This window comes from Tripterygium wilfordii, chromosome 8, assembly GCF_013401445.1.
Source record: "Tripterygium wilfordii isolate XIE 37 chromosome 8, ASM1340144v1, whole genome shotgun sequence".
NCBI lineage: Eukaryota > Viridiplantae > Streptophyta > Magnoliopsida > Celastrales > Celastraceae > Tripterygium > Tripterygium wilfordii.
In genome coordinates, this window is record NC_052239.1 from 3,592,332 (window position 1) to 3,619,218 (window position 26,887).

The 26,887-nt window shown below is 38.8% G+C and overlaps 4 protein-coding genes and 1 long non-coding RNA gene across 7 annotated transcripts; 3 read left to right on the top strand and 2 right to left on the bottom strand.

The window, feature by feature from the left end:
* The first annotated feature begins 5,794 nt into the window (after positions 1 to 5,794).
* LOC120003543 (probable glycosyltransferase At5g03795) lies at positions 5,795 to 6,702 on the top strand. Its single transcript, XM_038852560.1, has 3 exons — positions 5,795 to 5,887; positions 5,965 to 6,249; positions 6,484 to 6,702. Exons 1-3 carry the CDS (start codon positions 5,795 to 5,797, stop codon positions 6,700 to 6,702), a joined length of 597 nt encoding a protein of 198 aa, XP_038708488.1.
* Positions 6,703 to 7,308: 606 nt separating this feature from the next.
* LOC120004252 (probable glycosyltransferase At3g42180) lies at positions 7,309 to 8,010 on the top strand. Its single transcript, XM_038853542.1, has 3 exons — positions 7,309 to 7,421; positions 7,536 to 7,693; positions 7,821 to 8,010. Exons 1-3 carry the CDS (start codon positions 7,382 to 7,384, stop codon positions 8,004 to 8,006), a joined length of 384 nt encoding a protein of 127 aa, XP_038709470.1. The 5' UTR covers positions 7,309 to 7,381; the 3' UTR covers positions 8,007 to 8,010.
* A 3,440-nt stretch (positions 8,011 to 11,450) lies between these two features.
* LOC120004249 (probable glycosyltransferase At5g03795) lies at positions 11,451 to 26,859 on the bottom strand. 2 transcript variants are annotated; one of them, XM_038853534.1, is made up of 5 exons: positions 26,574 to 26,859; positions 26,213 to 26,497; positions 23,222 to 23,487; positions 22,324 to 22,712; positions 11,451 to 11,738 (listed from the first exon to the last, which is right to left on the bottom strand). In XM_038853534.1, exons 1-4 carry the CDS (start codon positions 26,676 to 26,678, stop codon positions 22,469 to 22,471), a joined length of 900 nt encoding a protein of 299 aa, XP_038709462.1. In that variant the 5' UTR covers positions 26,679 to 26,859; the 3' UTR covers positions 11,451 to 11,738; positions 22,324 to 22,468. The 2 variants fall into 2 exon arrangements, with proteins under 2 accessions (XP_038709462.1, XP_038709461.1); XM_038853533.1 differs by lacking the exon at positions 11,451 to 11,738 and adding an exon at positions 21,961 to 22,207.
* Positions 11,622 to 13,978, bottom strand: LOC120003544 (probable glycosyltransferase At5g03795). Its single transcript, XM_038852561.1, has 6 exons — positions 13,789 to 13,978; positions 13,424 to 13,705; positions 12,717 to 12,991; positions 12,105 to 12,268; positions 11,864 to 12,021; positions 11,622 to 11,738 (listed from the first exon to the last, which is right to left on the bottom strand). Exons 1-6 carry the CDS (start codon positions 13,888 to 13,890, stop codon positions 11,622 to 11,624), a joined length of 1,098 nt encoding a protein of 365 aa, XP_038708489.1. The 5' UTR covers positions 13,891 to 13,978.
* LOC120004253 lies at positions 16,512 to 21,535 on the top strand. Of its 2 annotated transcripts, XR_005469474.1 has the most exons (5): positions 16,512 to 16,558; positions 16,790 to 16,828; positions 17,125 to 17,276; positions 20,174 to 20,261; positions 21,003 to 21,535. It is a non-coding gene; the product is annotated as an uncharacterized LOC120004253 (long non-coding RNA). The 2 variants fall into 2 exon arrangements; XR_005469473.1 differs by lacking the exons at positions 16,512 to 16,558; positions 16,790 to 16,828; positions 17,125 to 17,276 and adding exons at positions 18,315 to 18,427; positions 18,544 to 18,613 and having other exon boundaries at positions 21,003 to 21,530.
* Positions 26,860 to 26,887: the final 28 nt, after the last annotated feature.

Sequence of the window (26,887 nt, forward strand, 5' to 3'; positions counted from 1 at the left end):
ACCACGGATCCAACAACACCAATGTTCAACCTTGGCTTGTTGACTCAGGAGCCAGTCATCATATGACCTCAGATCTTGGCAATCTCTCCCTCAACTCTGAATATGGAGGCACAGATGAAGTCAAGATAGGAGATGGCTCAGGTTTGCAAGTCACACATCACGGCACTTGTCACTTACACACACCCACTAAGACATTCACTCTTGAAAATACATTATGTGTTCCTCATATTCAACGTAATCTGCTCTCTGTTCATCAGTTTACTAAAACTAACAATGTGTTAATTGAATTTCATCCTAACTGTTTTGTCATTAAGGATTTGAAGTCGGGAAATGTTCTGGCTCGGGGTCCATGCGTTGAAGGCACCTATCAGTTTGGTTCAGTGCAGCACAAGTCAGCCATGGTGGCTCACAAGTCCAGTCTTGATACTTGGCATCAACGATTGGGCCATCCCAACTCAGTACTACTATCTTATTTGTTAAAATCTGCAAACTTATGCCCTCTTGTTTCTACTTCTACTCCTGTTTTATGCAACTCTTGTGACATTAATAAAGTTCACAAATTTCCATTTGGTATGTCTTCAGTTCATACCACTCATCCACTACAAGTTATATATTCAGATGTATGGGGGCCTAGTTCTCCAGCATCCATATTAGGACACAAATATTATGTGATATTTATAGACCACTTTACACGTTACACCTGGTTCTATCCTTTGTTCCATAAGTCTGATGTTCTGAATATATTTTTACAGTTCCAAAGACTAGTTGAAAGACAATTTGATGCAAAGATCAAAACATTATATACAGACAATGGAGGAGAATACGTCAAACTTCAAACAACTTTGAACCAGCTAGGCATCTCCTGGAAACAATCACCACCCTATACTCCGCAACATGTAGGCCTGGCAGAGAGGAAGCACCGACATATTGTGGAGACTGGGAAGACCTTACTTGCACATGCCCACCTTCCTCCCCAATTTTGGTCTTTTGCCTTTGAGACAGCTGTGTATCTCTTAAACCGTCTTCCTTTAACTACTACCAAACCATACTCTCCTTTTCAGTTACTTTTTCAAACCCCACCTAACTATTTAAAACTTAGGCCTTTTGGTTGCCTATGCTATCCTTGGTTAAAACCTTATACCAATAGTAAACTTGATCCCAAATCCTCTCCTTGCATCTTTCTTGGATACACAACCTCCCAAAGTTCCTTTAAATGTTATGACCCAAGTACTGGCAAACTCTATCTTTCTAGACATGTGTTTTTTAGAGAACATCTTTTTCCTGGATTGTCTTATCCTACTTTTGACCAGCCCATCCCTACAGCCACCAATTCTGACCCAGTGCAAGGTCCTTTACCTACTCCTCCCAATGTCTCTTTTTCTACTCCTAACGTCTCTATTTCACCTACCCTTGACTTACCTGTTGCGTCTCACCCATCTCATTCCACCAATCCTTCACCTCAACATGACATGTGTCCAACTCCCATATCTCCCAATTCCAACATATCAGATTCCTCACAACTCCCTTCGCTTACACCCTCTCTTTCCTCGGACACTCCTCCTCGCACACACAAAATGGTCACAAGGTCTATGAACAATATTTACAAGCCTAAAAACCCTTAATCACACTACTTTACATCCGCTACTTGCTTCCCCTGCACCTCACACAGTTTATGAAGCCCTTAAGTCTCCTCATTGGCATCAAGCCATGGTCGAAGAACTCAATGCTCTTCACCATCACTCCACCTGGACACTCGTACCACCCTCTCCATCTCACAAACCCATTGGTTCTAAATGGATCTTTCGAATCAAACGCAATCCTGATGGCACTATCCACCGCTACAAAGCCCGTCTTGTCGCTCAAGGTTATCTTCAAAAGCCTGGCTTAGACTACCAACAAACATTTAGTCCGGTAGTAAAACCTACCACCATTAGGCTTGTTCTCTCCTTGGCTGTCATGCATTACTGGCCGCTGAAGCAACTCGACGTTAACAATGCCTTTCTACATGGTTCTCTCGCTGAAACAGTTCTTATGAAACAGCCCCCTGGCTTCATTGATCAACAACATCCTAAACACTTGTGTCTGCTTCACAAATCTATATATGGGCTCAAGCAAGCCCCTCGGGCATGGTTCACCACCCTTCGCGCTGCTCTTCTTCACCTTGGGTTTATTAACTCTAGAGCTGACACTTCTTTGTTTATTTACAAATCCCCTACTGTAATTGCTTATGTTCTTGTATATGTTGATGATCTTATATTAACTGGCTCTGATCTCTCCTTTATACACAGGATCACCGCTGCCTTGGGGTCCAAGTTTTCACTTAAAGACTTATGTGACCTCTCCTATTTCCTTGGTATAGAAGCTATCCGCACCAAAGACACCTTATTTCTCTGTCAACATAAGTATATTCGGGAACTTCTAGAACGTGCGACTATGGCTGCCTCTAAACCTGTTGATACTCCTCTTCCATCCTCGTTCAATCTGTCTCAGCACAGTGGCTCTAAGCTCTCTGACATCACTCTCTACCGTCAACTTGTGGGCAGTCTCCAGTATCTATCTCTTACACGTCCAGACCTCAGTTTCGCTGTCAATCGTTTAGCTCAGTATCTTCAGCATCCCACAACAAGCCATTGGCACACTCTCAAACGTCTACTTCGCTATCTCAAAGGAACCATTCATCACGGCATTCTTCTTCGTGCCAATACTTCCCACAGTCTACGTGGCTACTCCGACTCTGATTGGGCTGGGAACCCCGACGATCGATCATCTGTCACTTCCTACATTATCTTTCTAGGTTGCAATCCCATTTCTTGGAGATCTCGAAAACAAAAAGCCATAGCCAGGTCTTCCACTGAGGCTGAATATCGCTCACTTGCCGCCACTGCTTCTGAGGTTGTATGGATCACTCATCTTCTGCGTGAATTGCATATCTCTCTTATTCACAGACCGCTGCTGCTTTGTGATAATTTGGGTGCAACTCATTTAAGTCACAATCCTGTTCTTCACTCCAAAATGAAGCATATCGCCATTGATATACACTTTATTAGAGACCTTGTTCAAAAAGGTATCCTTGCAGTTCGTCACCTCTCCACTGTGCATCAACTTGCTGATATTCTCACCAAATCATTACCTCGTCAACGCTTTCTTGATTTACGTGCCAAGATCAATCTCCACGATGGGACCCTGATCTTGCAGGGGCGTATAAAAACCAATGGTCAAAGCAAACCTAACTCAGACAATGACAAGTCCAAGCTCTCATGACACGTATCTCTATCTACTTAGTCTATCTCTGATGTACAACCATTGCTCTATAATTATTACAATGTTACCGTTAGTTCAATGGTCAAAGCAAACCTTTCTCTATAATTGTTACAATGTTACCGTTAGTTCAACGGTCATATAGCTTGTGTATATATATATAAATGTCTCTGTAAAGTTTTAGCACAAGTCAATAAAAAGACAAAATACAAACAATCTCAACAAGTCTTTTATGGTTATGACATATAGGGTGGGAACTAAGTGATCAAGATGAGAGAAATGAAGACTCCATATTTGAAGAAAATTTCAAGATCAGAGAAATGGATGTGCCAGTCTCCTTTAATTTCACATAATGCGACATGATTGATTTCTGACTGTCACCCGCCTTGTATGCAGGGAAATTATGCTACTGCTGAGAATTATGTTTGGCGCATGATTAACGAGTACCCTCACTGGAATCCGAGTGAAGGAGTTGATCACTTTGTTGTGGCTTGCAGTGACGCTGGAGCAATATTCTCTGAAAGATTTCCACTGAATAATTCAATAAAAGTCTCGTGTTCCGCAAGTAAAGATTCCAGACACAACAAGTACCATCATATAACCCTCCCCCAGATGAGACATCCAACTCTTCCTCCAATGCGTGGTTATGACATACACCACAGGTACCTCCATGTATTCAAAACTTTCCACATCTTCTTGATTGACTTCCTATAAGCATTCCTTTTATCATCTTCAGTAGAAATTTTTATCTACAATTCAACTTCTGTAATTTTTCTTTTCTTTTTTTTTCCTTTTCACTTCAACGGGATCTTCAATCTAATGTAGGTTTAATATTCTTGGTTTTCCGGGTAAGTTTTTTTCTATTATGACTGAATGTTGTGTAGCCAGTTTGTGCCAGGAAAGTAGAGTTCATTTTCTTTGGCTGATATATGTTTTGTCTGTAACATGTTTTCCTCACCCAAATAATAAAAAATTCATCAGCTTCCTTTTTGTTTTCTGTGAGTTTTGTTTTTATTGCATTTTGACTTGGCATATCTATTAGACACAGTTTCCTGCAATGTTTTTCTTGCCATGTATGAAAATTATCTGACGGACCTAAGACTCTCATATCATTTTTTAGAAGAAACACTAAATCTACCTTGGTTATACTGCAGGACAATACTTACTTGTCCCAAAAATTCTCCAGCAAGCGCAAGTGAAAGTGATTGGAACGATTACATTGAGAAATTCCTAGCATCTAAGTATTGCATTTGTGATGGAGCATCCTATGTCACAAGAATCTGTATAACAGACTCAATCTATTTTGGATGTGTTCCAGGTGAGACAAGGTCACTCCTTGTTGGCAATATTTCTGGTTTTCCCCATATTTTTAGTTTATGGAGTGTGTTTTCAATCAACTTGGTAACTACTTTGGTGCACCTCTCTGCAGTGATCTTGTATGAGGACTACGAATTGCCATTCGGTGACATCCTCGACTGGACAAAATTTTCTGTAATAATCAATTAGGATGATGCAGATCGGGTTGAACAGATCCTTGAAGCCATATCGGATTCGAAATTCAGTGAACTACATAACAACATACGCAAGGTTAATAAATGTTGCAAAGCAATTTAGCTAGTAAAAAAAACAGAGAAATGCTTTCAAACATTGCAAGATGATAAATGTTCTCTATTCTCAGTTTTTTTTTTTTTTTTGTTGTTGATATTTTCAGGTTCAAAGGCACTTCAATATGGCTGCACCAAGACCTAAGCCATATGATGTCTTCCATATGATAATGTACGAGCTTTGGTTGCGCCACCTTGCACGGTCTTTCTGATTTCTGAACTTAGTATCAGTTAGGGTTAAAAGTACAAATGTACAATTTGCTTTACCTGATGAAGTTGGATGCCAAGGAATATCAGTTAGTAGATAGAATTTGTTCCATTCTTTGTTCATTTTGACATTATATTTTTGACAGCTTAAGAAAGCTTGTGGTGATTGTCATGTTTCCTTAACCAACCAAGTCTCCAGTTCCGTTATTTTTCATTTACATTGGTGAAAGCTCTCCACTGCGCTAATAGGGACATACATGCTTAATTCCTCCTCATATCGTTTCCAAGTTTTTGGCAGTTTCAAACCATGCCCCACATCAGCCAGCCTCATTGCTTTCTAAGCTAATTTTTACCAAAGGAAGTTGTGTTCCAACAACAGTCATCCTCTAATATACTAGATAATGTTGTAATGGAGAGATTTCTCTTTAATGAGCACCAGAAGAAGTTGTGTTCCAATTAGGGATCTTCAACTATAATCTTGGCAATAACAGTCATCCTCTAATATACTACATAATGATGTTGTTATGGTGAGATACGGTGTCAGCTAGAATATTGTTAGTGGATAATTAAAGAAGTTGGTTCAAGTGAGACTTCCTCACTCTTGATAAGAGTAGTGGAAGAAGTCGTGTATAGTTCAAAGCCTTGTTTCTATATAAATAGATGTCTGCTTTTCTCTCCTCTGCAAAACCACCCAGTTTTCCGAGAAACCCCAATTTCTCGAGAAAATGCCGTCCCGTGTGAATTTCTTCCTCATTATCATCTTCTCTGTTGCTGTTGCTATCTGTGCAATTTTCTTCTACACTACTACTAATGATCAGGTGTCTCTTTTTTTTCTTTTTTTTTTCAATTTCATTCAATCATTCATTGATTCGAATTTTCTTTCTGGTCAATGTAGGTGAACAGCCCAGTTGAAGATTCTGGTATTTTTGAGGAAGTCTTCCAGTGCCCAGATGTCTTCTTGAGAAATTACGCTCTAATGGAGAAGGGTTTCAAAATCTTCATGTACCCAAACAAAGATGCTGACGCTTTTTTTTTCAATGACGAGCACATTCACAGGGGGTTTTCTACTGAAGTGTTCTTCAGCCGCCGTCTCATGTTCTCGGAAAGATTTATTACAAATGATCCCACTCAGGCTCATATGTTTTTCATTCCAATTACTTGGTTACAACTTGAGGGAACGGTATGATATCCTTTGCCTCAAGAAATTTATTTTTCTAAATATCCACACACAAGAAAGATTCAGACCTCGTGCTTGACAAAATGTCAACATTGAAAGAAATGATTTACCACATAGGGTAGGAACTAAGTCATCAAGATGAGAGGAATGAATGTGCCAGTCTCCTTTAATTTCACATAATGCAACATGATAGTTTTGTGACTTTCCCCCTCCTTGTATGCCTTGTATGCCGGCCAGGGAATTTTTGCTAATGCTGATGATTATGTTGGGCGTATAATTAACGAGTACCCTCACTGGAATCGGAGTAAAGGTGTTGATCACTTTCTTGTGACTTGCTGTTACGCTGGAGCAATGTTCACGGAAAGCGTTCCATTGAATAATTCAATAAGACTCTCGTGTTCCGCAAGAAATGATGACTTACACCACAAGCACCACCTTATAAGCATCCCCAGATGAGACTGCCATTTTTTCCTCCAGTGCGTGGTGATTATGACATACACAACAGGTACGGTACACCATATATTCAAAACTTTCCACATCTTCTTGATTGACTTACTATAAGCATTCCTTTTATCATCTTCAATATAAATTCGTATCTACAATTCAACTTCCGCAACATAACATAAGTTTAATATTCTTTTTTCCTTTTCATTGCAACATAACATAGGTTTAATAGTCTTGTGCCGTGAAAGTAGAATTCATTTTCTTTGGCTGATATATGTTTTGTCTGTAACATGTTTTCCTCACCCAAACAATAAAAATTCATCGCTTTCCTTTTTTTGTTTTTACTGTGAGTTTTGTTGTTTCTTGTAATTTAACTTGACATATCGATTAGACAGAGTTGCATGTTAATTGGAAATTTCATTGATCTTGGTAAGGTATGAAAATCATCTCATCTGATGGACTAAGACTCTCATATGATTTTTCAGTAGAAACAAGCAACAGTGCATCTCATGTCACTAGAATCTGGGCTATACAAAATTGACCTTGGTTATATTGCAGGACAATACTCGCTTTCTGGGCTTGTCACGAAAATTCTCCAGCAAGTTTAAAGGATTGGGACAAATATCCAGACCAAGAGAAATTCAAAGCATCTAAGTATTGCATTTGTGATGGATCATCCCATATCACAAGAATGTGCATAACAGAGTCGATCCATTTTGGATGTGTTCCAGGTGAGACGATTCCTCCTAAGTGGAACTATATATTTTTGGTTTCCCCCTGATTTTTTAGTTTCTGGAGTGTGTTTTCAATCAACTTAGTAACTACTTGGGTGCACCTTTCTGCAGTGATCTTGTATGAGGACTACGAATTGCCATTCGGTGACATCCTTGACTGGACAAAATTTTCTGTAATAATCAATAAGGATGATGCAGATCGGGTTGAACAGATCCTTGAGGCCATATCGGATTCAAAACTCAGTGAACTGCATAACAACATACTCAAGGTGAATAAGTGTTGTGTAGCAATTTAAATTTAGCTAGTAAAATAAAAAGAGAGAAGACTTTGAAACATTGCAAGATTATAAAGGTTCTCTATTCTCAGTTTTATTTTTTTGTTCTGATATTTTCCAGGTTCAAAGGCACTTCCATGGAAATCCATCTTTTGGAGGACATTATAAACCATATGATGTCTTACGCCAATGGCACTTGCATGGAAATTCAGCTTTTAGAGGACATGATAAGCCATATGATGTCTTCCATATGATAATGTATGAGCTCTGGATGCGCCACCTCGCACGATCTTTTTCTGATTCCTGAACTTGTATACATTTCCCAAACATGAAGATGAGCACAACTTAGTATCAGTTAGGATGGCAAGTACAAGTTTACCATTTTCGTTACTTGATAAAGTTGGATGCCAAGGAATATCAGTTAGTAAATTGAATTTGTTCCATTCTTTGTTCATTTTTTACATTCTTTAATTTTTGACAGCGTATGTTCCATAAGTAATAAGTGATTGTCATTTTTCCTTAACCAACCAAGTCTCCTGTTCCATTATTTTTTCGTTTTTTATGCGATGGATGCTGAAAGCTCTTCATTGCTTGCGTTAATTAGGCGTATACATGCCTAATGGGAAGTGAGATGTACTGTTACTAGGGCAGCCTCACTGCTTTTGTAATCTAATTTTGACCATATCATATGATGTAAGAGTAAATTAGTAGATGTGTATGTATAGATATATCTGCATACAACTTTTCAGGTTATATCTATGGAAGTCAGAAATGGATATGTAGTTGAGGTTGGTGTCTCACTTTCCTTTGCAATACAACAGCTCAGCTTGAGTTGGACATTAAAAAACCAAGCAAGGAAATCTGGTTAGCCAGGGAATGAGCAACTGTGTTTTCTTATATATATCAAAACATGCTTCAAAGATTTAGAACTAAAATAGCCAAGAAAGTTGGTTATATTATATATGTAGCTTTAGATATTCGACTGCATTGTTAAATAATACACTCCTGACTTCGATTTTGTCTATTGCATATATATTTTATGCAATACCTATCTCCAGCAATGTGTAGTAAAGTTGCTGCAATCAGCCCTCCAAGTGTGGAAGCTGGTGGAGACACTATTTTTTGGAGTCTTGAACAACATGGTATCTATTCTTGCAAGTCAGGATACACTATGTTATCTAATTCTACTAGCCATATGGAGGACCCGTACGCTGTGGTCTAAAATCTGGAGTTGGGATGGTCCTGAGAGATTGAGAAGTTTCTTGTGGTTGGCGGCTCATGACAGTTTACTTACTAACTCATTTCGAGTTAAGAGAAAGATGTCAACTTCAGCTGGTTGTTTTCGAAGCACAAATATGGAGGAAACTGCCTTGCATACTCTTCAGGATTGTGTTGAGGCTTGTATTATCTGGAGTTCTTTGGGGGCTACACAACATGTTGCTGAGTTTTTTACTCTGAATCTCCATGATTGGTTAGGCCATAATATTTCTGTGTTGTATAAGCCGCAAGATGGAGAGAAATGGAGTACTATCTTTGGAACTACTTGTTGGATGCTATGGCATTGGCGTAATAAACTTTTGTTTGATGAAGATTTTATTTTTCCTTCATGTCCTCTTCAGCTTATTCATCAGACAGGGCCGATTATTTCTAGAATGAAAAGGAAGGCAAGAGATAAAGCTGAACAATTTATTCCTTGGGTGCCACCTGATAAAGTCAAACAGTTTATTCATTGGGTGCCACCTGATAGCTCTTGGACTAAACTTAATACAGATGGAGCAGTGCGTTCTAATGAAGGCTGGGTAGCGACTGGTGGTGTTATTAGAGATTCTGCTGGGAAGTGGCTAAGTGGGTTCTCAGTTAATATTGGGAGTTGTTCGGTTCTGCGTGCGGAGCTATGGGTTGTTCTAGTTGACCTGCAAAAAGCTTGGGAGCTCGGGTTTCGCAAGATCATGTTGGAGGTGGATTCTCAAGTAGTGGTTACTCTTTTAAATAAAGAGATTGTCACTACAAATGCTCACTCTCATTTGCTCATACGCATTAAACGTCTTCTTTGTCAAGATTGGATCATTCATGTGAGGCATGTTTATCGTGAGCTTAATTTCTGTGTGGATAGTTTAACCAACCTTGGGTTCGACTTGGCCTAGGGAGTTCATTCCTTTTCTTGTCCTCCTGCTGTAGCTATTTCCTTTTTAGGGGATGATATTGTAGGGATATACCACCCCAGATTTTGTTCAGTTTAATAATATTCTCTTTCTATTAAAAAAAATATGATGTGAAAAAAAATAAAAAATAATGTCAAAATGAACAAAGAATGGAACAAATTCTATCTACTAAATGATTTTCCTTGACATCCAACTACATCAGGCAAAGAAAATGGTACATCAATACATTTGTCAGCCTTTCGGGTGGGATTCGACTTGCACTTTCAACGGATCTAAATGTTCCTTAAGCTTGCTATAGTATGTTTTTGTTCAATATAACGCCATAGCAGAAAATTTATCAAAATCATCTACTAAAATTTACTCATACGTCATGGTAAAAATTAACTTAGAATGCAATGAGGCTGGCCATATTGGTGGGGAGTATTTGCACTCCCCATTTTCCCATTCACACCCCCTTTCCCCCAACCACCAAACACGCCCCTTAGCCACCTGAGTATCTAGCCGGTGAACTCCAGTCGACCATTACGGTGTCAGTTTCAGTCGGCCAAGAGCTGGGTCGGGTTCGTCTCTAGTCGGTGAACTCGTTGGTGGTGGTGGTTCGTCGTTTTGTTGTCGGATTCAGCCAAATCGGAGCTTTTTCTTCACGATGGCCGCGAGCTTCCAAGGATGATTCCGGAGGCTACAGGCGATGGTTTGAGATGAGGTTGGTTGGGTTATGCTCGTGAGGGTAGAGAGAAGCTTTTCGGTATGTCAGTGGCTTGAAACGGTGGCCGGAATAGGCAATGGCAGTGGTGGCCGGTGATGGTGAGCGTGAGAGGAGAGAGGGAAATGGGGTGTGAATGGGTTTGTTAAGGACGTGTTTGGTGGTTGGAGGAAAGGGGGTGTGAATGGGAAAATGGGGAGTGTAAATAGTTCCCACCGGCCATATTAAGTCATATTATAGAAACCCAAAAGCAGCATTGCAGGTATTGAAGGCATGGTTCCAAACTGCCAAAAACTTGGAAACGATATCAGAAGGAATTAAAGCTGATATGTTTATATGAAGAACATAAGAAATACACAAAATGATATCAGCATGCAATCTTCCCCTGGATAGGCATCAAAGGAATTATGTTCAGAACCAAGTGCTTCCGGTAGAGTACCTAGGAAGAGATTTGAATCTGAACATAATTCCTATCTCTATCTCTTGCAGCGCCATGTCAGAAACTGCTAAACCACTTCCTATGAAGAAAAGGATCAGTTTCTTGACAGAAAACGTTAGGCATTCAGGACTATTATTGCTGGACTCAATTTCTTTGATTCATTTGTAATTTCACATGATGTTTGATAGTTTGAAAACCTTATGTCTTTTCTAATTTTTTCTTTTCTTAACTTAAACCAACAGAACCATCCTTCTATTCACTATAAGATATGCAGTTTTCTTGCACCTAAACATGCACTACTAACTGTACATTTACTTCCATTAAGCATGTATGTGCCTATTAACGCAATGGAGAGCTTTCACCGGTAAAAATGAAATATAACAGAACTGGAGACTTGGTTGGTTAAGGAAACATGATTATCACGTTATGGAACAGAAGCTTTCTTAAGCTGTCAAAAAATTGTTGTCAAAATGAACAAAGAATGGAACAAAATCTATCTACTAACTGATATTCCTTGGCATCCAACTTCATCAGGTAAAGAAAATGGTACATTTGTACTTGTCATCCTAACTGATACTAAGTTGTGTTCATCTTTGTGTTTGGAAAACGTATACAAGTTTAGGAATCAGAAAACCGTTCATGGTGACGCAACCAGAGCTCATACATTATCATATGAAAGAGATCATATGGGTTATCTCCTTCTGCAGGTTCATCCACATAGAAGTGCCTTTGAACCTGAAAATATCAAAAAAAAAAAAAAAAAAAGCTGAGAATAGAAAACTTTTATCATCTTGTAATGTTTGAAAGTCTCTCTGTGTTTTTTTTTTCACCGGCTAAATTGCTATGCAACACTTATTCGCCTTGAGTATGTTGTTGTGCAGTCCACTGAATTTTGAATCCGATATGGCTTCAAGAATCTTTTTAACCCGAAGTGCATTATCCTTATTGATTATTACAGAAAATTTTGTCCAATCAAGGATGTCACCGAATGGCAATTCGTAGCCTTCATACAAAATCACTGCAGAAAGGTGCACCAAAGCAGTTACTAAGTTGTTTGAAAAAACACACTCCAGAAACTAATTAGGAGTAACATTCTCTCACCTGGAACACATCCAAAATGGATTGAGTCTGTTATACAGATTCTTGTGACATAGGATGCTCCATCACAAATGCAATACTTAGATGCTTTAAATTTCTTAAAGTATCTGTCCCAATCACTGACACTTACTGGATGTTTGTGACAAGCCCAGAAAGCGGGTATTGTCCTGCAATATAACAAATGCTATGAGAGTCTTAGTCCATCAGATGATTTTCATACATGGCAAGAAAAACATGGCAGGCAACTCTGTCTAATAGATATGCCAAGTCAAAATGCAACAAAAACAAAACTCAAAGAAAACAAAAAGGAAGCCGATGAATTTTTATTATTTGGGTGTGGAAAACATGGTACAGGCAAAACATATATCAGCAAAGATTTACTTTCCCGGCACAAACTGGGTACACAACATTCAGTCATAATACAAAAAAAAACTTTCCCGGAAAATCAAGAATATGAAACCTACATTAGATTGAAGATCCCGATGACGTGAAAAGGAACAAAAAGAAGTTACAGAAGTTAAATTGTATATAAGAATTTGTACTGAAGATGATAAAAGGAATTCTTAAAGTAAGTCAATCAAGAAGAGGTGGAAAGTTTTGAATATATGGAGATACCTGAGATGTATGTCATTACCACGCGATGGAGGATCATGTGGATGTCTAATCTGGGGGAGGGTTATGTGGTGGTGCTTGTGGTGTATTTTATTTCTGGAATCATTTCTTACGGAACACGAGACTTTTATTGAATTATTCAGGGGAACTCTTTCAGAGAATATTGCTCCAACGTCACAGCAAGTCAGAAGAAAGTGATCAAAACCTTTACTCCGATTCCAATAAGGGTACTTGTCAATTATGTGCCGAACATAATTCTCAGAATTAGCATGACTTCCCTGCATAAAATATGTCCAAACAATGTTAATCAATCATTCCTGATATTATCTTGACATTTTGTCAAGCACGAGGTCTTCATAACTCGTGACCCTCTAAATATTTCTTCTGTGGATATTTAGTTTTTCAGACGGCTTTTACAGTAACTGCAGTTACACTGTAATTCATGCACCTCTATTACAAGAATTACTACAGAAAATGTTTTTCAAGAAATAATTTTTTTCAACCCCAAAAAGCACAGATGACAGAACATTCCATTTTTTTTTTCTCTTTTGTTTTTCATAGGAATCTACTTAGGATACATAAAGATGTATATAAACACAATCGAAAGAAGAGTACGCAGGATCAGATACATTAATTTCTTGAACTATCATAATTAGCTACCACCACAAAAGAAAAAAAAAATCAGTTTCTTGAAATAAGGGATATCATACCATTGCGCGAATTTGAAACCAAGTAAGTGGAATGAAAAACATATGAGCCTTAGTGTCATCATATGTATGAAATCTTTCGGAAAATCTGAGATGGTGGGAGAAGATCACTTCAATATTAATCCCCTGGGGAATGGGCTCCCTGTAAAACGGAACCACTTGATCGCTTTTTGGGTACATGAAGATTTTGAAATCCTTCTCCATTAGAGCGTAATTTCTCAAGAAGACATCTGGGTTCTGGAAGACTTGCTCAAAAATACCAGAATCTTGAACTGGATTGTTCACCTTCGTTGACCAGAAAGAAAATTCGAATCAATGAATGATTGAATGAAAATGAAAGAAAGTGAAACAGAGAAAAAAGAAGGCACCTGATCATTGGCAATGCGAGGAAGAAGATAAGGGTATAAGAAAATTGCGGAGATAGCAACAGCAACAGAGAGGATGAGGAAGAATTTCACACGGGACGGCATTTTCTCGGGAAATTGGATTTCTTGGAAAACTGGGTTTTCAGTGGAGGGAAAAGCAGAGGAATGTGTATGTGAGAGGAGTCAAAAGCAAGTCAGAGAGTTTGCGTGTGGTTTGCTGGTGAAGAGCACAAATGAGGGTTTTTATGTTCGTTATTTCTGTTATTGAGCGCCACGTCATCGTATACTTATATACTGTATTGATGTTTGTATATATATGCCCTGCGAAACGCGTCATATTGTCCTCTGTGACTGACTTGACTTCTCCCTCCGTGGCTTTACTCACTGACCCTCGGCTTCTCTTACTCACCGACTCAATTGTTGCGATAATTAGGGTTCTGGTCATAGTTACCAGGAACTCGGTACACTCCGAGTTGTGGTATGGGTACGGGAACGGGGTACGCCACTTGATTAATTTGTGGTACGTTTGGGGGTAGACTTAATTGGTACGCTAGTTGGGAACGTGATACGGTTTGAAGAGTTATTGGGGTCACTTCTAAATATTGAATGAAATACAAAATTAAATATAACATGTTTTACAATCTAAAGTATAAGAAAAGAACAATTTCAATGCTTCTCTATTATTTTTGGAGACAGGTAATAAATTTTAAAGGGCTTTGCTATTTTTAGGTCAATTTTCTAGGCTTTAGTTGTGGGCTTTAATAATTACAAATTTAGGGTTCAGATACTTCTTTCCCAATCCCAACGCCGTGAAGACTTCTCTCTTGTTTGAGTACTCCTCTCCCACGCCTTTCGCTTCTCTCCAACATCGTGAAGCATCTACCAAGTATGATTTTTGGGTCTTTTCTGGTTTGGGAACTGTCAGTCTGTACGCTGTCTTCTAGTACTCTTCTTTATTCTCACATCTCAATTGATTTTTGGGTCTTTTCATGGCAGAATTTTGGGACGCTACTTTAGGCGTCCCAGGTCACGTTCCCGAGCGTCCCAAGTTGCTAGTGTACCCCGAATTGGGACGTTCGTCCCAATTCGGGGAACGAGGGGGTAATGACCGTTCCCGGTAACTATGGTTCTGGTTTCTTGTCCTCTTCGACTTTGTATATGAGCATGAGAGCATCCATCAATCCTCGACAAACGGTTAGTGTCTCTTTTTTTTCAACGCTTAATTTGATTGGTTACGGATTTTTTCTGATAGATTCGAGTATTGTAATTTTTGGGTTCGAAATGAATTCTACTGTTGCTTGTTTGTTTGTGCGCATTTCAAAAATTGTAAGGTTGACTGGGTACCTGCTGCCAAACAAATTTTGTTCCTGGACCAGGATTTCTGGTTATATGGTGAGATTTATATGTGTTTATGCCATTTGCAGAGATGGTTTAGGTGAAAAAAAAATGGCAGAGAAGAAAAAAGGATGTAGTAACCCTATTACTCCTATGGCCAAGGTATCATGAACATGGCTTATTAGGTGATTAAAACTTCAGATGGTTGATGCTTTCTTTTTCCCGATAATGGTTTCACATAGTTGGTTCTTAATCGAAACCCCCATTTTGAGAATTGCATGTCGACTTATCCGTACAATGTCCGACACCCGTGTCCGTGCTTCACAGCAGTCCAATCTCATTTATTTTCCTTACACATTCCTGAATTTATTTGCAATCAAACGGGTGTTTCGATTTTTAGTATTGGGGTTTTGAATTGATATTTGCTGTTTTTTTTTCTCTCCTCTTGATTAGTTATGGTAAATGATGAACTCAGAAGTTAAAGAGGGCAAGAAAAAGAGTTGGAGAATGCACTGGGAATGGGGCTTTTTCCCATGGGCCCAAGTATCATTCATGAACCAGTGGTTTGATTGCTGGGATTTGTCTGTTGAGTGCCTGTAATAGGAAATCTTTCGTCGTTCTCACTAGAGACTTCCATTTGTCCTGTTCTGGGGACAACTGTGGTGTTGTGAGAGGCTGTTTCAGACAGCGTTGGAAGGCGACAAAGTGCTGGGTTCATAAACCCTATTACGGCCGTGTTGATAGAGCCGTGTTTTGGTTGTTTCTGCGGGATTTGGTTGCGGGTGTTAGGCGGGTTCTAAATTGTGTTCGTCGTGGTTTCCACTTTTCTTCAACCTCTATCCTCTCCTTCCCCATCTCTCTGTCTTCTCTGACCAACGTCGCTTCTCGGCCGATCGGCAAACAAAAATCCAGAGAGGTGACCGTGATCTTTCAGGTTGTGATTTTAGATTTGTTTTCTTATATTTGTGTTTCTCTTTGAGGTTATGATTTCATTTTGTTATCTGGCCCCAAATGCCATTTTATATGTTGGTCTTCAAGCTCTGTCCCCGACAAGCTCTCTCTTTCTATGCACCCATGAAATCTCAGATTCGGCAACTGACTTTGGTATGAGCTTTGCTTCTAATGGCTGGGTATTCTGACAAGAATCCCTTTGACGAAGAAGAAGCAAATAATCCTTTCCCTGTGAGTTTTATTTTTTATTTGGGTCTGTTACGTTTTGTAGCTTCTATCGACGATTGAGTGTGTGGCGTTGGATGCGTGCTGCCGTGTTGCAAGTTCCTCTCAATAGGTCCATACCAGCAGATATAGGTAATCTTCCTCAATATTAGTATGACCTTCCGATGACGACCATGTTCCAAATTAACCGGCTCATTTGCTCTTTGAATTGACAATGTGTTCGATTAGGTTTGATCAATATCATAATTTTAACACTCTTAAGGTATGTGCTTCTTGCGTGTTTGTCTATTTTTTGTTAACACAAAAATTATTTAAGATGCTATTCCCTGCCATTCTACAATCAGAACTCGGTGCCGAAATCATCGGTCTACAGCATTGTTTTCATCGTCGAAAATACTGATTTTCTTTCTCGAAGCCAAAGTTTTTCTCAAACTGGACGTCGTATCACTGGAGGTAGTATTGATTGAGCTTTCTTCCTGTCTTTCTTCTGCAGCTGCTGCTGGACTTCTGTAGTCCATCTTCGATACTCTCTGTAAGTTGTATGCTTCCTTCCAATTTTTGTGTTTCCTTGCTATTTTTTTTCCCTGCTGTTGCATGTGTGCCTCAATTTTGGCATCACTGTTGGTTTTTGTGAGCTTAGAAACCATTAATTGCTTTGTCATGTCTATAGTTAATATGCTTCCTTGCGAATTTTGTCATATTGTTGTTCGAGTGTGCTGGTGTGTTTTTTTTTTGGGCTTACTTTGCTTTTTTGAATGAACTGATAAAATATATCTCCTGCAAAATATATAATGCCATCTATAATGGTTATTGACAAGATGTGTTTAGTTGTACCAGCAGAACAAACCCCCTCTCTCAGAGTTGGAAGATGAAGATCAGAAATCCAGGGGCAGCTACACACCCCACATATTTTTCTTCCCCTCAGCACTTGAAGAACGCTAGTCGGCGATATAACTTTCCATGCCAATTTTCAGTTAAAGGTAAGGGATTTTATGTGTTGAAAACAGACGTTTGTGTGCGTAGCATTAGGTGCTTGAGTAAGAAGCATAAGAATGAATTATTTTTCTAATTTTCTTTGCGTGATCACGGATTGGTTGGTTGTATTTTACTGATTCATTTCTGACTTCCATATAACCTGAAATGTTGTATGCAGATATATATCTATCTATACAATCTACTAATTTACTCTTACATCATATGATATGGAGAAAATTAGATTACAAAAGCTGTGAAAACGCAATTGAAAAAAATAAAATAAAAAATGAAGCGTCCGGACACCTCGAGCAATTTTTGAGCAGTTTTACACTCTGTCACATTTTCTTCACAAAGTGTCCGGACACCCTTTGTAACGGCCCATCCCGCAGGATCCAGCCGGGCCCATGGGCCGCTACCCCCAACCCTTCACCACACTCTGCTACCAGCTAAGCCATGGCTTAGCTGGTAGCAGAGTGTGCCTGCGGGACTCTGTTAAAGGGTGGGGGAGGTCGTGTGGTCGACTCTCACCAACAACCTACCAGGTACTGGGTGGCGATGCGTTCGGCCCAGTGTGGTGAAGGGTTGGGGGTAGCGGCCCAAGGGCCCGGCTGGATCCTGCGGGATGGGCCGTTACATAAAAACTGCCTTTTTATAATTTTCCCCTGCCAGACACGGGCCTCAGGGTACTCACCAGGATCCATGGTCCAGACAGCCCAACCCATCACCACACTGGGCCGAACGCATCGCCACCCAGTACCTGGTAGGTTGTTGGTGAGAGTCGACCACACGACCTCCCCCACCCTTTAATAGAGTCCCGCAGGCACACTCTGCTACCAGCTAAGCCATGGTACTGGGTGGCGATGCGTTCGGCCCAGTGTGGTGAAGGGTTGGGGGTAGCGGCCCATGGGCCCGGCTGGATCCTGCGGGATGGGCCGTTACACCCTTTGGAGCCGTCTGGACACCTATCGGGAAACTAGGTTTTTAAAAAGACACGAATGGGCAAAATTTTGATTTATTCTCGTTTGTTTGACAGAAGAAAGGCCGAGAGAGATAGAGAGAGAATGACGATTTTGAAGGAGATCAAGGAGAAGAAAGCTTGAATCAAGAGTTTGGAACTTGTAAATCTTGGTCCTCAAGATTTTTCTTCAAGATTGAGGTAAGATTTCCATGGATTTGAAACTACAGTTTATGGGTTTGAGTTGATTTCGTGAAATTGGAGGTTTTGGGGTAAAAGTTTGTTGATTAACCAAAGTTTATACACGTTGTTGTTAGATTTGAGCTTGGTTGGAGGTTGGGTGTTGGCTAAGAATTGATTAAGCAAGAGTTTGACGAATTGGCTAAGGTAAGTGCCTTATTATGAATTCGTGTGTTGAATTGATATTGTTGGAAGGGAAATGAGTTGTAAATGCTATGAATTAGGTTATTTGGAACTTGGAGGATTGGTGGCTAGAATTGTTGTGAGGTTTTGCTCAAACGAGGAAGGGATTTTCTTAACCCTTAACCTCAAAACACTATTGGCTACCCGAATTGTGTTAAATTCATTCGTTTCCGCCTCTTTGTTCAAGGGGAAACCTTAAATTGTGTGCTATTGTGAACTCAATTTGTTATATGGTGTGTGTGATGTTGGATGCATTACTCTTGGACACTCGATCATCTATCGAGTGGTCGATGCTCTTGATCATATGTTTTAATGAATTTGCGCGCAATATAGTTGCATAACTGTAATACTGCGTCCTAATGAAAATGAAAGAAAAATATAAAATAATAAAATAAAATGAATAAGTGGTACTTAGTCGGGAAAAATAAAAGTTGGGGGATGAAGTGAAAATGTTATAAGGGTTTAAAGAATATTCGAAATGAAGTTGGGGGTCAAATAAGTAAAAGAACAAAAAAATTAAATATTTTTTTAAAAACAAAAACAAAAACAAAAAGGAGTAGAATAAAATTAAAAAAATAAAATTTGAAAGGGTGAAGGAGTTGCAGCCTTCACCCGAAAACCAATTGTAAAAAGAAAAATAAAAACAAGAGAAGCCAGTCAAGCCACCCACTCAAATTGCGTTGAATAAAACCCAGTTTCGAGAGAGATTTCCGGCCAGCAAGGGTGCTACCTACACCCATACTTCATTTGCCTACAAAGAGAATGGATTAAGATTTGAACTTGAATTGGAGAGGTGGGGTTGACAAGAAGGGATTGGATTGAAGATTGAAGAGTTGAGCAAGGTTGATTAAACTTGGAGGAGTTGGTGAGGTTATGCTCAAACGAGGTAGGGATTTTCGTTAACCCTCAATTTCGAAACACTCTTGACTACCCGGAATGTGATTAAATTCATTCGTTTTCGCCTTATTGTTCAAGGGGAAACAAACCTTTGTATGTATACTATTGTGTGTGAAATACCCTTGTTGTTAGATGGTTGTGTTTGATGCATTACCCTTGGACACTCGATCACCTATCGAGTAGTCGATGCTCTTGATCATATGGTTGAATGAAATTGTGCGCAATAAATTTAGTGCATAACATTAATGTGTGATATTGCATTTGTTGCATGGTGGAAGGGGTGGATTGGATTTTGGTATGTACGTCAACGTGTACTAGTGGTTCCGGTTATTTGGCTCTAGTGACACGGTTGATGGTACTTATGTGAACATGCACTAGTGGTTCTGGTTAATTGACTCTAGTGGCATGGTATGAAATATTTGTGAGAGCGTGTGCTAGTGGTTCCGGATAATTGGCTCTGGCGACATGGCTCGGTTAGATGTACGGATTATATTTGTTTGACGACATGGCATATTGTTGCATTGCATTATTTCTTTATACTATTCCGGCCTTATTCCTTATTTTAGACTCCTATTTGATATCCCTATTGAGCCTCCTGCTCACCGTGTTATATTTTTCCCTCCTCAGGTGATAAAGGTACTAGCGCTAGTGCTCCGATTACGGATCAGCAGAGAGGCGCGTGATGTGGATGGCCTGGACTAGTGTTGAAGTGATGGTTTGTTGTTTTTATTTTTGTGTGGTGTTTGATTAGTCTTTGGCTTAATTGTATATTGGGATACAGGTTTGGCCTGAAGCCTTGGTATGTATATGCATATGAAATTGTTGGTGGATGTGGCCTGAGGCCCTGGCTGAGTGGCTTGGTGGTATTTGATTTGGTTGGTTTAAATTGTTGTATTGATGCAGGGGGCATTCTCCGATATAAGGGGAGGTGCTGCCCGATTTTTACTTAAATTTATTGGGTTTAATTGTGAGTTAATGGGATTTGAGTCTCTGTTTTAGGTGGCGGCATGTGGGCGCACACATGTCTTGCCAATAAGTCACGTTCCTGGGACGGGGCGTGACAATAACATTCATGTGTGATGTTGCATTTATTGCATGGTGGAAGTAGTGGGTTGGATTTTGGTATGTACGTCAACGTGCACTAGTGGTTCCGGTTATTTGGCTCTAGTGACATGGTTGATGATACTTGTATGAACATGCACTAGTGGTTCCGGTTAATTGGCTCGAGTGGCATGGTATGAAATATTTGTGAGAGCATGTGCTAGTGGTTCCGGATAATTGACTCTAGCGACATGGCTCGGTGAGATGTATGGATTGCATTTGTTTGACAACATGGCATATTGTTGCATCGCGTTATTTCTTTATACTATTCCCGCCTTATTCCTTATTTTAGACTCCTATTCGATATCCCTACTGGGCCCTCCTGCTCACTGTTTTATTTTTTCCCTCTCCTCAGGTGATATAGGTACTAGCGCTAGTGCTCCGACTGCGGATCAGCAGGGAGGCGTGTGATGTGGATGGCCTGGAATAATGTTGGTGTGATGGTTTTTTTTATTATTATTTTTGTGTAGTGTTAATGTTGGGGTGTTTGATTAGTCTTTGGCTTAGTTGTGTATTGGGATACATACGAGTACATATTGTTATAAATGAGCGATGATTTTGGATGGTTTGGCCAGAGACCTTAGTATATATATATATATATGCGTATCGGTGTGATGATGGATATGGCCTGAGGCCCTGATTGATTGGCTTTGTGGTATGGGAATTGTTTGGTTTAAATTCCTATTTTGATGCAGGGGGCATTCTCCGATATACGGGGAGATGCTGTTGGATTTTTGCCTACTAACAGTGCATTACTTCCATTAAGCATGTATGTGCCTATTAATGCAGTGGAGAGCTTTCACCGGTAAAAATGAAACATAATGGAACTAGAGACTTGATGTAGAACAAGCACAAGCAGCCGAACAAGCAGTAGATGATTTCTATGAGATGTGGGACCACAAGCAGGAATCTTTGGCGTGTGTTTAGTCGTAATTTGTTTACTTAATTATTTTGGTTTACGTAAGGGTGTTTGACGTATTTAGAAGTTTGGAACTTTATTACTCTCTATTATTTCCTTTAAGTTAGTGTGTTGCAATTAGGGTTGGATCTACTATATAAGTCTTTGTAACCTCCTAGGTGGAGTAGTTTTTTTTTATAATAAAACAAACACGCCGTTTGCAGAGTTATTTCTCTGGACCATCTTGTGTCGTACGGCATCGACAAAGATCTTGCCGTTTATCTGTTTTCTGTTCTGCGTTAAGACTTGGTTGGTTAAGGAAACATGACAATCACGTTGTGGAACATAAGCTTTCTTAACCTGTCAAAAATAATAATGTCAAAATGAACAAAGAATGGAACAAATTCTATCTGCTAACTGATATACCTTGGCATCAAACTTCATTAGGTAAAGAAAATTGTACAATTATACTTGTCATCCTAACTGATACCATTTTCTTCATCAGGTAAAGAAAATGGTAAAGTTGTGCTCATCTTTGTGTATGGTAAACAAATTCTATCTACTAACTGTTCAAGGTGGCGCAACCAGAGCTCATACATTATCATATGGAAGACATCATATGGCTCTTCTAAATCTAAATCTCCATGGAAGTGCCTTTCAACCTGAAAATATCAGCAACAAAAAAATGAGAATAGAGAACTTTTATCTTCTTGCAATGTCTGAAAGTCTTTCTCTGTGTTTTTTTTACTAGGTAAATTGCTTTGCAACACTTATTCACCTTGAGTATGTTGTTATGCAGTTCACTGAATTTTGAATCCGATATGGCTTCAAGGATCTGTTCAACCCGATCTGCATCATCCTTATTGATTATTACAGAAAATTTTGTCCAGTCAAGGATATCACCGAATGGCAATTCATAGTCCTCACACAAGATCACTGCAGAAAGGTGCACCAAAGTAGTTACTAAGTTGATTGAAAACAAACTCCAGAAACTTTCTCTCACCTGGAACACATCCAAAATGGATTGAGTCTGTTATGCAGATTCTTGTGACATAGGATGCTCCATCACAAATACAATACTTAGATTCTTTGAATTTCTCAAAGTATTCGACCCAATCACTTTCACTTGCTGGAGAATTTTTACAAGCCCAGAAAATGAGTATTGTCCTGTAATATAACCAAGGTAAATTTAGTGTAGCCCAGATTCTAGTGACATGGGATGCACTGTTGTTGTTTCTTCTAAAAAAATGATATGAGAGTCTTAGTCCATCAGATAATTTTCATACATGGCAAGAAAAACATGGCAGGCAACTCTGTCTAATATATATGCCAAGTCAAAATGCAATAAAAACAAAACTCACAGAAAACAAAAAGGAAGCTGATGAATTTTTTTGTATATGTTACAGACAAAACTTATATCAGCCAAAGAAAATGAACTTTACTTTCCTGGCACAAGCTGGCTACACAACATTCAGTCATAATACAAAAAAACTTACCCGGAAAACCAAGAATATTAAACCTACTTTAGATTGAAGATCCCGTTGAAGTGAAAAGGGGGAAAAAAAAAAGTCACAGAAGTTGAATTGTAGATAAAAATTTGTACTGAAGATGATAAAAGGAATGCTTATAGGAAGTCAATCAAGAAGATGTGGAAAGTTTTGAATATATGGAGTTACCTGTGGTGTATGTCATAACCACTCAAAGGAGAAACAAATGGATATCTAAGCTGGGGGAGGGTTATATGGTGGTGCTTGTGGTGTCTGGAATCGTTACTTGCGGAACACGAGACTTTTATTGAATTATTCAGTGGAACTCTTTCAGAGAATATTGCTCCAGCGTCACAGGAAGTCACAAGAAAGTGATCAACACCTTCACTCCGATTCCAGTAAGGGTACTTGTTAATTATGCGCCGAACATAATTCTCAGCATAAGAATAATTTCCCTGCATACAAGAAGGGTGAAAGTCAGAAATCCATAATGTTTCATTATGTGAAAAGGAGACTGGCACATCCATTTCTCTAATCTTGAAATTTTTTCGAATATGAGGTCTTCATTTCTCTCATCTTGATTACTTAGTTCCTACCCTATCATGGTACACCGTTCGTGCTTGACATTTTGTCAAGCACGAGGTCTTCATAATTCATGACCCTCTAAATCTTTCGTGTGGATATTTAGTTTTTCAGACGCTTTTACAGTAACTGCAGTTACAGTGTAATTCTTGCATATCTATTACAAGAATTACTACAGAAAATGTTTCAAGTAGTATTTTTTTTCAACCCTAAAAAGCACAGAGGACAGAACTGTAATATCCCGTATTTTGGTTAGTAGTATTATATTGTTCATTGAGCCGTATGGAATTTTAGAGTTACATGAAGTTAAAAAAATATCATAAAGGAAATATATATCATAAGAATATTCAATTAGATGTATGGTGGCAAAGAGGTAAATATGGCAAAATAATGAATTCTGCAATCGGTAGGGACAAAGTAATTAAAAAAATAATAATAAAAATAAATATATAAATAAAAACCCTAAACTAAAAACCACGAAAGAGACCCTTCCCTCCCTCAATATTGCTTTCTTCTTTACTACCTCTGCCGTGTCCTATTCTTTCCACTAGCATCAAAACTTGCTTCCATCACCAATCACCTCTTACAGCTACCTCTAGTCACCAGCAACCACTTCTTCCGGTAAGAAAGCCACCCATAAACCTTGTTTATTTCAATGATTCCAAACCAAGAGACTTTCTTTGATATGTTTTGGGTTTACAACAAGAGGCTAATTTGACACTTAAATCTCTTTCTTTTTGTCTATTAGGAACTATCTTTGAAGGTCTCTACAAGTTGGTAAGAGCTATGATCCCATTAGATACAAGTTTAATTGAAAATTTATTAGATTACAATTTTAGGGTATTTGAACCAATTTGGGGTTTTTCTCAAATTGATACTAGGGTTGATAAATTAAGTTAAGATATGTTACTTGTCATTAGGTTGGCTCATTGGATATTACTTGACATTAAGTTGGTATCTACAAGAGGTAGGGGAATTTCTACCCTCCTTGATAATTCCTTCTATGACTTGTGTTAATTCATTGTAGGAAAAACTTTTATCCTCATTGATAATTTCCTTTCATGCTTGTTTGAATCATTGTAGGAACCTCCTAAATTCTTAAATTCCTTGTTCCTACAATTGTTTGATTGTTGCCCATGGATAATTGTTGGCCTCTATTATTCTTTGTCTTCCTCCATGGATGTGTTTTTGTGGCCTAGTCCGTTATTGTGGCTCTAGACCATCTTGCACTTATCATATTTTACAATGAGTTTTTGAAACAAAGATATTGCATAAAGGATTTTAATTGTATTAAATTCTTTTGATGCATTAAAGAGGAAATTGTGATTTCATTCAAAGTCACTAATTTATAGTAAAGTGTTTGAGATATAATTTGTGGTTAAAGTAAGTTATTGTAATGATATAGAAACTATATCATTTGTTGAATTATAAAAGTTTTGAATTGTATTTAAATGTGGCATATATTGAGCCAAGTTTTGTGGACAATTGTTGGTTGTATTGTTGTATCACATTGTTCGGTGTGGGGTGTACAACCCACTACCGGTTTAGGTGTCCGGATATCCTTGTTGTTTGGGAGTACACTTTCCTTAAATGGATCCTCCCTTGTGTGTGATTGTGACCTTAAGTGTACTTGTATACACTTGGTCAACGAGTGCTTCGGCATTCGGTGTGCCTCAATTGTTCCACTTGTTGTTTTAAGTATATACAATATTTTAAATGTATATATATGTTGTAAATTGCATTCATTGATGCATATTGGATATTGTATCTTGTAACCAATTATCCATATTCATTGTTGTTATGTGTCATGTTTATACTCTCTTGGCACTTTGAGCGCTGTGAATCTTTATAGGGGCCCGAATCTAGTACGGTTCCTTCTGGTATTGTAGTTCTATTTCTCGTTGTTTATCATTCTAATTTTATTTCTCTACTGGGCCTTCTGCTCATCCCTTTCTTTTCTTTTCCTTCTTTTTCCCCCCCCAGGTCAGGAGAATGTTCAGGGTCGGCTGCCGGAGGCGTGACAGTGCAGTGTAGTCCGGGTCTATTAGATTTACATTTATTATTCGTATTAGAATTTAGTCTAGTTAAACTATTGAAATTTTGACATAATTTCTCAGTCACCCTTTTTGACTTGAGCTATTTGGGTTCCGCCGCGATATCGACCACTGAGGTCTGGTATTCTGATTCTGTTGAATGTTTTGCTACTTTATTTGAGATTGACCATTGAGGTCTTTAATTATTTGATAGTATGAAAACGTAGTTTTCTGGAGGCTTAGTGGCAATTGAGTCCTCTTTAGGACAATTGTTAATTTGTGTGCAGGTTGGTGCTCATTGTACTACAATGTTGCGCCATGTTTATCGAATTTTTGTATGTGTAGTTTCTATCCCACGACCCCACCCAGAATGGGGCGTGACAAGAACATTCCTTTTTTCTTTTGTCTTTTGTTTTTCATCTGAATCGACTTAGGATACACAAACATGTATGAAAACACAATCCAAAGAACAATACACAGGATCAAATACATTCATTTCCTGAACTATCATAATTAATTACCATAACAAAAAAAAAAAAAAATTTTGAAATAAAGGATGTCATACCGTTTTGCGAATTTGGGACCAATTAATTGGAATGAAAAACATATGAGCCTTAGTGCCATCATTTGTATGAAATCTTTCGGATGAAATGAAACTGTAGTAGAAGATCAGTTCAGTAGTATGGTCCCCGGGAATGTACGTCTCATTGTAAAACAAAAAATCATCAGCGGTTATTGGGTACATGAAGATTTTGAAACCTTTCTCCATTAGAGCGTAATTTCTCAAGAAGACATCTGGGTACTGGAAGACTTCCTCAAAAATACCAGAATCTTGAACTGGGTTGTTCACCTTCGTTGACCATAAAGAAAATTCGAATCAATGAATGATTGAATTAAAATGAAAGAAAGTGACAAAAAGAAGGCACCTGATCATTAGTGGTAGTGAAGGCAATGCGAGGCAGAAGAGAAGGGTAGAAGAAAATCACAGAGATAGCAACAGCAACAGACAGGATGATGACGAAAGACGGCATTTTCTCGGGAAATTGGGTTTCTCAGAAAACTGGGTTTTGCAGAGGAGGGGAAAGCGGAGAATGTGTGAGAGGAGTCAAAAGCAGGTCAGGGAGTGTGCTTGCAGTTTGGTGGTGAAGAGCACAAATGACGGTTTTTATGTTAGTTATTTCTGGTATTAAGTGCCACATCATCGTATACTTATATAGTGTATTGATGTTCGTATATATAC

Bases quoted from the DNA above. Each gene is read 5' to 3' on its own strand.
- LOC120004252 (XM_038853542.1), top strand. From the start codon at position 7,382: ATGTGCATAACAGAGTCGATCCATTTTGGATGTGTTCCAG. The intron at 7,422-7,535 runs GTGAGACGATTC...ACCTTTCTGCAG, and splicing joins CCATTTTGGATGTGTTCCAG to TGATCTTGTATGAGGACTAC. The intron at 7,694-7,820 runs GTGAATAAGTGT...GATATTTTCCAG, and splicing joins TGCATAACAACATACTCAAG to GTTCAAAGGCACTTCCATGG.
- LOC120004249 (XM_038853534.1), bottom strand. From the start codon at position 26,678: ATGCCGTCTTTCGTCATCATCCTGTCTGTTGCTGTTGCTATCTCTGTG. The intron at 23,488-26,212 runs GTATGACATCCT...TCTTGTATGCAG, and splicing joins GGTCCCAAATTCGCAAAACG to GGAAATTATTCTTATGCTGA. The intron at 22,713-23,221 runs GTAACTCCATAT...GTTATATTACAG, and splicing joins GGTTATGACATACACCACAG to GACAATACTCATTTTCTGGG.
- LOC120003544 (XM_038852561.1), bottom strand. From the start codon at position 13,890: ATGCCGTCCCGTGTGAAATTCTTCCTCATCCTCTCTGTTGCTGTTGCT. The intron at 12,022-12,104 runs GTGAGAGAATGT...ACCTTTCTGCAG, and splicing joins CCATTTTGGATGTGTTCCAG to TGATTTTGTATGAAGGCTAC. The intron at 11,739-11,863 runs GCGAATAAGTGT...TGATATTTTCAG, and splicing joins TGCACAACAACATACTCAAG to GTTCAAAGGCACTTCTATGT.
- LOC120003543 (XM_038852560.1), top strand. From the start codon at position 5,795: ATGCCGTCCCGTGTGAATTTCTTCCTCATTATCATCTTCTCTGTTGCT. The intron at 5,888-5,964 runs GTGTCTCTTTTT...TGGTCAATGTAG, and splicing joins ACACTACTACTAATGATCAG to GTGAACAGCCCAGTTGAAGA. The intron at 6,250-6,483 runs GTATGATATCCT...TATGCCGGCCAG, and splicing joins GGTTACAACTTGAGGGAACG to GGAATTTTTGCTAATGCTGA.